The 13,270-nt window shown below is 29.1% G+C and overlaps 2 protein-coding genes across 2 annotated transcripts; both read right to left on the bottom strand.

The window, feature by feature from the left end:
* Nucleotides 1–337: 337 nt before the first annotated feature.
* On the bottom strand, nt 338–3,247 carry LOC143533132 (uncharacterized). Its single transcript, XM_077027994.1, has 5 exons — nt 3,172–3,247; nt 2,604–3,078; nt 2,117–2,537; nt 1,609–1,672; nt 338–1,455 (listed from the first exon to the last, which is right to left on the bottom strand). The coding sequence occupies exons 1-5, from the start codon at nt 3,245–3,247 to the stop codon at nt 338–340; spliced, it is 2,154 nt and encodes a 717-aa protein (XP_076884109.1).
* An 8,184-nt stretch (nt 3,248–11,431) lies between these two features.
* On the bottom strand, nt 11,432–12,615 carry LOC143533131 (uncharacterized). Its single transcript, XM_077027993.1, has 6 exons — nt 12,544–12,615; nt 12,194–12,461; nt 11,998–12,088; nt 11,767–11,909; nt 11,587–11,671; nt 11,432–11,486 (listed from the first exon to the last, which is right to left on the bottom strand). Exons 1-6 carry the CDS (start codon nt 12,613–12,615, stop codon nt 11,432–11,434), a joined length of 714 nt encoding a protein of 237 aa, XP_076884108.1.
* Nucleotides 12,616–13,270: the final 655 nt, after the last annotated feature.

The raw sequence follows: 13,270 nt of genomic DNA, 5'->3' as shown, positions 1-13,270 counted from the left end.
GTATGTAAGTATGTGTGCAATGTATGTTATGTGGTTAACTAGAACTCACTAAGCGTAGCTGACTTTTAGTATGCAAGCAGGTGAGTAGGATGAGACAGCTCGCTTAAGGGGAACATGTGGAATTGAATTAGAGGCTGGCATCGGAAGACTCAAGACGTTTAAGTTTAATGCTTTGTTAATTTTGAAAGACGATAAGTTGTTTAAGACAAGTTATGGTTTGTTATGAAATGTTTTATGAAAGTTTTATATTCTACGTAAAGTTTTAACTAACTCTGATATTAAGAACTGTGTTTATGAATAAATCCAACGTCTAAAGTAGGGCACCAGTAACGGGGCATTACATACCGTCAACTAACAGTTGCCAACTGCTTTCCCAAATATAGGTATGACTTGCTTCTTCAGTGGCTTCTATGTATTCCTTATCATCATCTAAAAGACCTCTTTTGTAACATGAATCTTGAAAAGTTTCACACACAACTCCATCAACAGTTCGAATGTCTTCAAAACATTCTGGGCCTCTAACCTTATTTAATAATATTCTTAGATAGTAAGCCTCGTCGAATGCGGGTGGAACAACATGAACTTTACCTATTGCAAAACCCCTTAGGCGAGGTTCCCATTTACGTAACTGTTTTTTCCAGACATACTTTGTTGGAAACTCTGCGTATGTGAGAGTTTTTGCAAGGTCATGGTTCTTAGTACACTCAAACCAGCCGGTAAACATTGAAGAAGCATTAGTTGTCTTGTTTAAAATATCTTCAATATCTTTGTTAGCACTATATATTACCTGTTGCTCACCAGGTAAATGAAAAGCCAGTCTCATAACAGACGAAATCCTATAATGCACATCAAATGAAAATATCCGCCATGTTGCCTCGCATGCGGAGACATATCTACAATCATAAAACGCTTTGATTTCATCTAAATTAGGATCTGGGTTATCAACATTGTTATTTTGTGCAAGAGAAATTGTTGCTCGGTTTGGACCCTTATTAATGTATTTGAACATATACTTTATCGATCTATCTTGATTAAACCACTCAACATTAATATGTGCTTGAAATTGTTTTAATAAAGTCTTGTTGTATGGAACAACAGTTCTGTTATCCATCATTATATCTGACTTGACAACATATTGCCCGTTATCTCTTCTTTTGTATACTGGAAAACCTTGCGAATCAACAGTTGTCCCATCATTAAACATTTTTGGGAAACCTTTGGAGCATTTTTTGTTTACCATGCACGTGCAATTCAGATTAGCATCACCACACGGACCGTGAATCATATGATCAGATACAAGCTTGTATAGGTCTGGATCAGTGTCTTTGTTTGGAATCTCAGCAGAAATAAATTTATCAACATCTTGTGGATTATGAATCTTGCTAGATGGATGCATAAATATGCAAATATGAGCATGCGGTAGCCCCCTTTTTTGAAACTCTATCGTGTAAACAACTGCAACATGCATAATAAAAGTAAATATTACACAAGTTTTAATAGGTAAACAAATAAACTGTTTATTTAAATTGAAATTCAAGTCTATACAAAGTAAAATATTAAACTAAATCATGTTTATAAATTTATACTCATCAAATTAAAGAAAATTACCTGCTTGAACCTTTCCAAACAAAGACTTATCCTTCACCAATTTAATCAGTGCATCAAGTTTGACCTTAAAAAGCCGACATAAAATATCAAGTCTATCCTACGACTTTAACGTTGTATCCTTAAGAAATGTTTTAACTTCTGGCCAATTGGGATTACAGGTTATGGTTATGAAAAAATCGGGATAACCAAACCATCTACAGAGACACATAGCGTCTAGGTAATTTTGCATCATATATCTTGCTCCGCCGGTAAATGAGGATGGTAGAATAACACGTTGACAAGTACTTGAAACATCAGTATTTCCAACAGATTGCATACCTCGTAAACTTTGGTAAGTATCACATCGTAGCTCATGTTGTTTACCGCGTATAAAATGTAATCGTTGTGCCTCAATCATCATATATTTGTCAACTAATATTTGCTGAAACAAACGCCTACCATTTAAGATGGTTGAAAACCGATGTGGCCTATCTTGAATATGATAAGCAAAAAACTCACGCATTGTAACCTTCTTGCGTGCTGCGGTTGATGATGATGAAACATTCTTATGAAGTATATTAACCTGATAACCATCTTCACCAAAAGGATGAAACAACGGGTATTGAAGAGGTGTATACGATGGATGAAGTTCACTGATACGCTTTATGGAACCCGATTGCTTGGTAACAATTATATCTCGGTTATCTACAGCGTCACCAATATCACCGACAATTAAAGCGGCAACTTCAGAACTAGATGGTAGGTTATATTGTTCCGCATCATGCTGTCTTGGTCCAATAATACGCAACTTCAAATCGAGTTGTGGGTTTTCTTCAAAACAATCTCTTACCATCCGATAAGCTTGGACCAAATGATTATTTGAATCTAACATCGTCTTCAAATAATTAATAATATGCATCTCCAGCTCATCATCCAATGAATTATTATCACTGCCCACAAAAAAAATACACTTCTTAAGATTATAAATAATAAAACTTATACTAAAATTTAATAACATAACAAAAGTGGACGAAAATGGTCTAAAGTAATTACCCAAAAACACCTGACGGTTTGAAACCTCGTTTTCCGTGTCGTAAATGTAAAGTTGAGAAAACAGTGGTTTACAACCCTGTAATGGTAAAAGACTTCCCAAACAATGATAGTTTTCAACGCTAAGTCGAAACGTATATGGCGCATTGCCTCTGTTTATGGAATGGTCAATCTTTCCTCCCAAAGACGTAAACGAAAACATCGAATTGAAACGTCTAATGTTTTTCAAGAAATACTTACTCATGGCGGTCTCACCGTGAAATAATTCAAGATAAGTATCATCTGGTTGTCTAACATCAGGAAGTTCGACTTTGCCATTATAACAACTAAGGGAAAAAGCTCCTTCTTCATTACTACTACTTGGTCTGTTAACTTCGGCTTTCAGCAACAAAGCATTGCAACTTGGACACATAACGGATTGATTTCCATGATCAAGATATTCTGGTAAAATTTCAATATAAGAATTTGGAATTAATTAGTATACATAAATAATTAATAAAGGATTTAAAGTAAATTATGAAATAAATATCATACCTGACGATATTCCTTTATAAACATCTACAACATTTGGATAATGAATAGTTGTAGCATCTTCATTTAAATCAGCCATAGGTATAGGTACTATATGGGTTCTTTTTCTTGACCTTCTACGAAAGGTTGTAGACGACTCCGAAATGTCATTAACAACACAAGACGTGTTTGATCGTTCTTGAACGTTATATTTATTTATACAACTTGTTCAATAATATAAAGGTTGTCAACAAAATATTTACAACTACACATATGATATTTCAAAAGAGAAATTGAAAATTTATTTTTTCGTTAATCCGTATTAAATTTAATATATGAAATATTATTATGTGTTAAATTGTAACATCTTTAAGTTAACAAATTATGAAATGTTTCATTATACAATGTTAATATTATAAGTTGCTGTAAAATCAGGACGGAAGTGCAAAATATAAATAATATAATTTTTTTTAATAGAAGGCTTATTATTAAAATGAAATTATTATTAAAATTATTAGCATTCAGTTTACTTTTAAGTGTTTCATTAAAAAAAAGACCTAAAAATGATAATAATAGTTAAATTAAAAATGAAATATACCTGAAGAGTTAATTCGGACACCAGTTTTGTCCCGGTCAACAGAAGCAGTTCTTTTGGAATATAATATTAATCGTCTTTCTTTTCTTTTGGACGCATCAGAGTTCACAAATGGTGTTGATGTTTTAGAGTCTTGAATAAAAAGGTGATGATATAAATATTGAAGCATAACAAAAGGCTTTCAAAGACGTTAACTTTTAAATTTTTAAAAACACTAACCGTTGTTTAATACAATCGAAGAGTAAAGATTTGGCGATGTTGATGGAGACAGGTTCTCCTTATTAGATTGTACACGCGTTACAGGTGTGGATGATTGTATATTCTTCAAATTGTGAAAATCTTGATTAACTGCATATTTTAAAATATTAATCATAAACATGAGAAATAAAATTCGATGAAGACAATACATAGTGAACAACAATTTAATAACATACCATGGACACAAGAAATCAATGAATTATATGTTGTCTGTGGAAAATAATTTTGTTTGTTGCTTAAACCCTTAAGAGGTATATTAAAAGAACCTACAATAGACATTTGATTTGTTAACTTTATTTTATAAATAAATTTTATAATAATAATAATTAATATATTTAATATAATTATCCATCTAGCAAATTGTACTACGCCATATGCTTATCATTTATTAACAAAAAAAATGGAAATTATTAATTATAAAGAAAATGCAATATACCTGAACATGTATTTTTTAGAACATCTTTCTTCTCGTAAACGGAGGAAGTTCTTTTTGCATCTAAAATTGATCGTCTTTCTTTCCTTTTTGACTTAGCAGAGTTGAATAATGGTGTACATCGTTGAGGGTCTTTAAATTACAAAGGTTGTAATATTAGTATTTAACCCAAAATAAAGGTTTTAAAAACTAATAAAAATATATAAAGAGTATACTTATGTTGCAAACAATTGGTAAAGACTAACTGTTGTTTAGTACATTCGAACAGTAGACATTCGAAGTTGTTGATGGAGACACGTTCTCCTTATTAGATTGTAAACACGATACTTGTGTTGATGATGAAATATTTTGCAAGGTCTCAAAGATGTGATTAACTGTAACGTATTACATATTAAAAAACAAAATGAGAAACAAATAACTGATAAATAATATAGTAATAATGATTATTTAATTTACGTACCAGGGACACAAGGATTAAAGGAGGAATAGGTTAGATGCGATAATAATTTGTATTATTAGATAAACGATCTAAATTTAAGAATATAAAATATCATTTTATTTAAAATATGATTTAAAATTGAAAATCATGATTTAATAAAATTTACATACTTGCTTGATATGGTAGAGTGACAATCGGTGTTGATTGATAATGGATGTAGTTTGTATTGTTGGATATGGTAGATAATGGTAAAGGTTGATTTTGGCCTACATTTAAAAATACGAAAAATTAAAATAATAACATTATTGCTTCTCAAAAACAAATTAATTTTTTTTAAATATCATTAATTGGGTAGAAAAAGATAAAATAATTCAACCTACCACTATTACTTAGCTTATTTTGAGAAGATGAGGCTCCTTCATTTCTTCGTTTCTTTTTGGATGTAGACATCTTCCAAAAATATAGATATCAAGCCTCAAAGTTGTGTTAAGCAAACTTTACTGAACCATAACATATGAAATAAAGTCTTATAAATTAAAGCTTCAAAAGACCATAAAATATTATTACTCAAAATGAAAATAATATTATTGAACAATAACATAAAATCATAAACAATAAAATTATAAACAAAAATCAGAAAAAACAAATATTTAACAACTGCTTTCTTAAGAATCAATTTTATATATCTATATATTTGAATTTGTATAAACATCAAAATCGGCACATTAGTTAATTATAAATGAAATTGAAATTAACAAAACTTTAAAATGGGTATTTGACAACGCAAAATCAAACCAGAAATTATTGTTTAAATATAAACAATGTATGTTTTCGGCCAAACATAAACCTATGACATGCTTAAAAAGCTACACAGAAAATTTTCGGAACAAAATTATAGAGTGTAGAAAACACTTAGAAAATCAATTATTCGGTTGGTTTATAAAGAACATGTATGAAGGAACGAAAATTAATTATGATGTTAAAGAAGTTTATTTATAACGAAAAGTGACAAAGTATATATACACCAAAAATTTATAATATATTCTTTGAACGGAAACAATAATTGTCATAATATTAGGATTTGTTTATTTTTGGATGAAATATGATAATAGTAAATTTGAAAATGAAGACTAAAATAAAAAATATTCCCGCATTTAATGTATGGTAATAAATTTAACGATAATATAGTTAATTTAATTAGTAATCATCATCATCATCATCATCATCGTACTCAGTATATCCCACCAATAGCAATGCTATGGTAGGGTCTGAGGAGGGTAAGATGTAGACAGCCTTACCTCTATCCCATAGGGATAGAGAGGCTGCTTCCGGTGAGACCCCCGGCTCGATAGTAGTTTTGAATCAAGCCTTGGACATAAGACACATAACACTCAATCCTCGGGACACCGGCTGATTGGTGCATGTGCCCTTGTCTTTCGGCTATCAACGCCACCACATGATGCCTGATTAACCTTCCGCCACTTTTAACGTTATTTTCACGTGATTAGTAAAATAACGTCAAAATTAGTGCAATTTTACTTTTGCCCACCCAAGGGTTCACACATATATACATTATATGTGCGCACCGCAAGCAGGGCGTTAATTTAATTAGTAATCATAAAAATAAATAAAATACACGTATTCGTATTTAATAATTTAAAATCATTTTTAAATTAAATATTTTATAGCACAGATAATTATATAGGATTTATTGTATGGAATAATTAATTTATAGCATTCAAGTTTAGGTTGTATATAGTTGTTTCCTAATGAACTTATGACAATATTAGTTGTAGGTAATAATTCTTAAAAATATACATGTGTATACTTATAAAAGATACATACAAGACAACTAATGACAATGAACTTATAATTATAACCTAAAAACCATAACATAAAGTGATAATTAGTAGTACAAACCATACATATTATATCTAACAAAATAAGTAGGATAATTAACATAAGTAAACCTAACAGAATACATATAGAACCTGTTAGCAAAATGGTAGTGTCTAAACCCTAATGTATTGAACAATCCATTATCAACTTCAACATCAACCAAGAACATCAGTGAGTATCAACGAATGAGTAGCCTCGTTGTACTCGAAAACCACCAATGTGCCATACTGAATGCCATTCAACCGAACAAAAGTTGTCCAATTTTGAACCCTATACCTCTCATTATTGCCATTCAGTTCAATAGCAATTTCAGTGGAGACATCAACACCATTTGGATTTATTAAAACCAAATCTGATTCGTAATCCAAGTTATTGTTCCGTGCAAACTCAACCGGCAAACGCTATAAATAAAAGTAGAATTACAAAGTTATTTGTTTGAACATCCATCATATGAAATTAAAGTATTTGTATAAAATCAGTTTGCTTACCGGCCTATCCTGTACTATCACTTCCAAAATGTTATCTTCATGAACCTGAGAAACAATAATATCCAACACCGGCTCATCAACGTCTAACATACCAACATCATCTTCGATAGCAACATCGAGTCCTAAAAATACACATCATATAAGTTATAAAGTAATTACTAAACTAAAGTGTACAAAAATATAGAAGATATAAAAAATTGATAAAATACCTTCATCAACGTTGTGAGGTTGAGATTCGTCATCACTTTCAATCTCGATAACCATTGGAACATAACCGAGTTCGGGATGTAGATTTGGACCGGTGTATACCAAATCATCATTAAAATTTACACGTTCGATCCCACGGTTATCAAAAACATACATTCTAAACGTTCACGTACCTTGAAGACGTTGAAACACCAAATAATCATTAACAGCAAGCTTACAATGCTTGGACAGGTTTTCCCACTCACCAGTAATACCAAATCTCGGAGTAGTAAGTTTAACGCACTGAATGTATAGATTCCATTTAAATCCATAAACAGCCTCAACAATGATATGATCATACTGTCCTGGCTGTAAACTAAGTAGCATCTAACCTGATCATCTCTCAATGGCTACAAACATATAAAAAAAAATAAAAAAATAGTATAACAAAATTTAATCCTCTTTTATATGAGTAAAAGGTTTGTTCAATATTTAATAACTTATTTACATCGTTACTTACAAGATATTTAAGAGTAGGGTAACGAACGACAATATCAACAACCATGTCGTCATGAACATGATGATCTCTAACGTAAACGAATGTCCATTCATTTTGGTCAATTGGAGAAAAAACCAAGACATCTCCGAACATCAACCGATTGTCTACAACAAATTGGGCCTACCCATTTTGAAAAACATAACGTCCGTTTATGAATTCAACTTTAACAAACCAATCTTTGTCTTTGTGATATAAAACAACCGGGTGCATATTAGCACCTGGTTCAAAAATATCTTGACAAAACACAGCTGGAAGTGTCTGAAATAAATTTTATGTTGTAGTTAAAGTATAATACAATAATTGAAACATAATTAAAGAGTTTACAATACATACCGTCTCTCCGTTTACATTGTGATAGAAAATGCAAACCGCAGGAATAACATTATGTTTATTTACAATTTAATATGAGTTAATAAAAAATGTTAAAGACACTAACTGCTATGTTATTATTGTCAATTATATATACATATATTGTCATTGATAATTATATGATTATTTTAAAATTTTAATTATCATTATAAGAACATGTTTATGCCAAAATCTTAACAACGCAAATACATTGACAAATAACAATAATAAACTAAGAATCAAAAAACAATAACTTGTTATCTCCAAACTTGTAACAAAATAATCGATGAATAAAATACTAATATTACAGTTAACACCCTCAAGCATGCACAGAGCGTATAATCAGTTTATAATTTAGTTGAAGACGAACTAAATAGAAAAGGTAAATGTTATGACAAAACCGTACAAAACAACATTAAAGATTGTGACTAAAAATCATCTTCGGTTAATATAAATTAGGGCTAAAACGATTATAACAATATTAAGTAAGAATATTAACAAAATTAAAGTAGATCACAGTATAGTACTTACATTCTCCATTGATTGAGATCTATATCAAAGAAGAAGAAGCTTTTCTAAAACTTGAGTCAAACTTTGGTAACAATGGCCGGAATTTCCAGAAAAATCGAGGTAAAATAATTTAGGAGGATAATTAACATTAATAAACGAAGAGTCGTTTATTTTAAAATTGTTATGGGCCTAATGGAATGGGCTTTTTCTATTGGATCATGTTAAAACTTTATAAAATTAGCAAATATCTATAACAAAATTTATATAATTTAATAAATAATTTCTATTACTGATTTGCTACCAAATTATGATTTTGAAATCAATTTGATATAAAGATATTGATGAATATATGTTAGAAATAATTATTAAATAACATTTTTATTAATTGTAACCTTTAGTTTATTATTATAAAAAATATATTAAAAATATAATATACATTTGTAATGCAAAAAATAAAACGAAAAAGTTGAATCAGAAAATTACAAAAGTTGAAAAACATAAACTATTTTATTGTTATATTAAAAACGTTGTCTTAAATTTATTTATACATAAATAAATTTTTATAAATAAAATGTAACATTAATTATTTAAATAAAGTACAATTTCACACCAGGCTTGATGAATACATGTTAGAAATAATTATTAAATAACATTTTTATTAATTGTAACCTTTAGTTTATTATTATAAAAACCTTTTTAAAAATATAGTATACATTTGTAATACTAAAAATAAAACGAAACAGTTGTATTAGAAAATTACAAAAGTTGAAAAACAAAAACTATTTAGATAAAGTAGAATTTCACAAAGAATATTTATGAACATTAAACATATTTTTTTATTTAAACTAATAAGTTATATAATGCATATGAAACATATGATGGTATAGATAAAATAAAATATAATATAGTAGGACAAAACTTTATACTTATGTTGTTTTAGATTAAATTTATACAAGAAAAATATAGAACATGTTAATAAACTAATATAAACTTATGTTTTTTCAAAGTCAGACCTACAACAACTAAATATTAATTTAATAAAGTATGATCACTCAACCAAAGAAAAATAAATTGTTCATCTCAACCAACATTCAAAAACAATCGTTTAAAAAAACAAAAGAGAAAAACCAAACATAAAATATCCAAATATCTCAAAAAGGCTTAACATAAGTGTAAACCGACATAAATGAAAATGTTCACTTAGATTCCTTCTCCACTTAGGAGTTAAAAGGGCTGCTCCTTCGCCTGATTGGTGGTTCCCATCTCTTCGATATTCGTAGACTTCAACTTAGTGGACGACATGCTAGCATCATCATCAACTTCAAAAACTTCAACCAGTTTTCTCTTAAGTTTATCGTCAGAAGACATTGACGTTCCTTTTGTATCAGTTGCCAAATCCCGAGCCTCAACATTTGAACTTGGAGTTTGATTATCTCCAAATTCAAAAAGCTGTTATTAAAAAAGTAAGAGCGAATACACAATCATGTTTCACATCTTTCTGTTAACTATATTTATAAGTTTGAACTAATATATTAAAAAAATACCCATACCTTAACAGAAACAGAACCGGATGACTGGAATTCAGAAATAGATGCTCCACACGTTAAAGAATTAGAATCTTATTGCTAATAAGACAAAAATGGAATATCAACATATATCAGTAGAAATAATTATGAAATATAATTTAATAAAAAAAAATTCAGATTATGTTATTACCAAACGAACATCAAGCCTTTTCTGTAACTTTGTGATAATATTGGTGTCATCAGTAAGTTTGTTTATACCATAGTCCTCGACATTGTTTCTGAAGTTGAAATCTGCAACATCTACCTTAAAAGCGAATATCTTTTCTAAAAGAGAATCCAATCCAGTAGGGAATCCACCATTTTCCACCTTATTCTGTAATAAAATTAGACGACAAAAAAACAAATATAATATTAATCATTGTTAAACTTACCATCTTTTATATAGATGACTGTTACAATTAAAAAGTATTTTACTTGTAAACAAACCTCATTTTGAGAATCAATCAATTCTTTAGCTGTTTTCTTAGTCAACATTTTAGCATCTCTATCAAAAAGAGTCAATGACACAAATCCAGTGGAATCCTTCACCCTTATTTTGATATTGAACCTAGAAAAGTGTATAAACAGGTAAATTGAAAGAAAAACATATACTTTTACAATGCACTAATTAGACATTTGAATTTGAATTGAATAAATACCTAGGTGTAGGGATAACACCTAAAACATTGCATCTTACTGTTTTGCATTCATACTCCTTTCCACCTTCACCATTATTTTCCATGAGCTTACGGCTACAAGTATTACACCCAATGTAATACCATTCCGTATCTGGGCATATTGCCTTAATTGTACCAAAGATAATGATACTTTTAGGCTGCATTATAGTACAATAGGACTTATTAAATATTCAATTAGGGTTGAAAGATAATTAGGATAAAATAAAGATTGTAATAATTAACTTACAGATATAATGGTACAAATATCACCGATGTTAAAAAAATCTGTTGCTCTCAAAAACTCATCATCAACAGACGATAGCATCTTCACGGAATCGGTTTACGAACAGAAACATCATTGGCATTTAGCAGATCCACCAAACTAAAAAATTTAATATTTAATGAATTTAGGAATAAGTAATATAATATGAAATTTACAAACTTAATACATAAATGAAAACAATATTGGTTTAATAATATACCTGTTTTTGTATTCTTCAATCTCAAATAAATAGTCGTTTATAAAGAAACGGCTAACATTAGATCCAAAAGAATTCGACACATAAACTTATTCTAAAAAAAGGAAAATTATAAAACGACACATTAGTTTAAGTTAGTGACATGTTAAAACACAAGAAAGTTAAAACAATAGACATAGTTACCTTTACCATCAGAACCGGTGTAATACTTAACCCTACCAAACTGCAGTATAACTATCGCATGGCCTTCATCAAAGTGTTCAATTACATATTTGGAGAGCTCAGACACATAATGATCCCATAGTGTGAGATACAAACAGTTTCCTCTGAAATTACAGAAGCGTTACAAACAGTAACAAGTATAAAGTTTATTAACATAAATATGTAATCAAATGTTAGGTGTAATAGTAATACCGTAAATCACATATCTCCATTGTACGCTTGTTTTTGTCCTTGACGTTTGAAGCATTGCTTTTGAACACATGAACCACGTGACCAATAATATCTAACACAAAGAAAAATAAATAAATAATTTATTAACAGATTTAATGGAAATCTAAGACTAAAACTATAAATCTATTTATTTGCATGTCAAAAAATTATTTTATACCAACTGTCGATTTCAAAGAAATATCTTTATTGATTAGTGATTCAAAAGAAATCATCTTAAAACCAAATAGACGACTATCAAACTCCTGACATGAATTCACATGTGTGTTTGGTCCAAACACCAATTTGTTGGGACAGTCAATCACATGGTAGTTCGATCCATTTAAACCAACGCTCGGATTAACTATAGTCAGAGTTGAGCTTTCCTTGAGGAATATTTTGAATCTATAGATATCCTGTTTGAAAACTGTTGCTTGGATTCGATTCTCCTGTCATTAAAGAAAAAAATAAATATGAGAATTAAAATCTTTAAGTAAAACAATAAAGTAAAACAATATATTAAATATGTACATTTTCATCCATGAGCACCATCTTGATCAGAAAATCCTCATTCACATTTTTGTTGTCTTTTATGCTCCACATTCTTAAAACTCTAACCTTCAGAGTTGATGGTGATGTTTTTAGAACATCAATCTCATTAAGCGTGGTAAATTTTTGATCTTCCACTGACCTATGAATAAAATAGAAATATAAAAGATTAGAAGAAATTTTTTGAAACATAAACAAAATGAATAAAAAGGGATGAACTTACATTGTTGGAGAATTTTTAGTTATGAACACTATGATAATTGCTTATGTGATTACCTAGATATTTATATAGTAGAATGTATAAACTATAAATTATGGTAAACATATTGTGTTTAGAAAGTTTCTAAATAAAAAATGAAACAAATTTTAGCGGTTTATTGTAGGTATACTTATTCCAAAAATAACAGATTTATTATATTTATAAATTTAAGGTAACTTTTTCATTATTAATATAATGAAACGGGTTTATTGAAAATATTCAAAAATATATTCCTTAATTTAAGATTATTTTATGGTTAACTGAAAAAGTCAATGAAATCATATATTCTTTACTTAGTTATTGTTGTTATTGTCAATTGAAAATCCATATTGAAGTTTTAAAAAAATCACAATTATTATTTCAAAACTTACTAAACTTATAATCTTAACAAAATTAAATTAAGATTTCACAATGAAACGGGTTTTTTTTGAAAATATTTCAAAATATATT

This window comes from Bidens hawaiensis, unplaced genomic scaffold, assembly GCF_021521415.1.
Source record: "Bidens hawaiensis isolate Kalapana, Puna unplaced genomic scaffold, B.hawaiensis_p1.1 tig00009619_1, whole genome shotgun sequence".
Classification (NCBI taxonomy): Eukaryota; Viridiplantae; Streptophyta; class Magnoliopsida; order Asterales; family Asteraceae; genus Bidens; species Bidens hawaiensis.
This window is presented reverse-complemented; position numbering and strand designations above follow the sequence as displayed.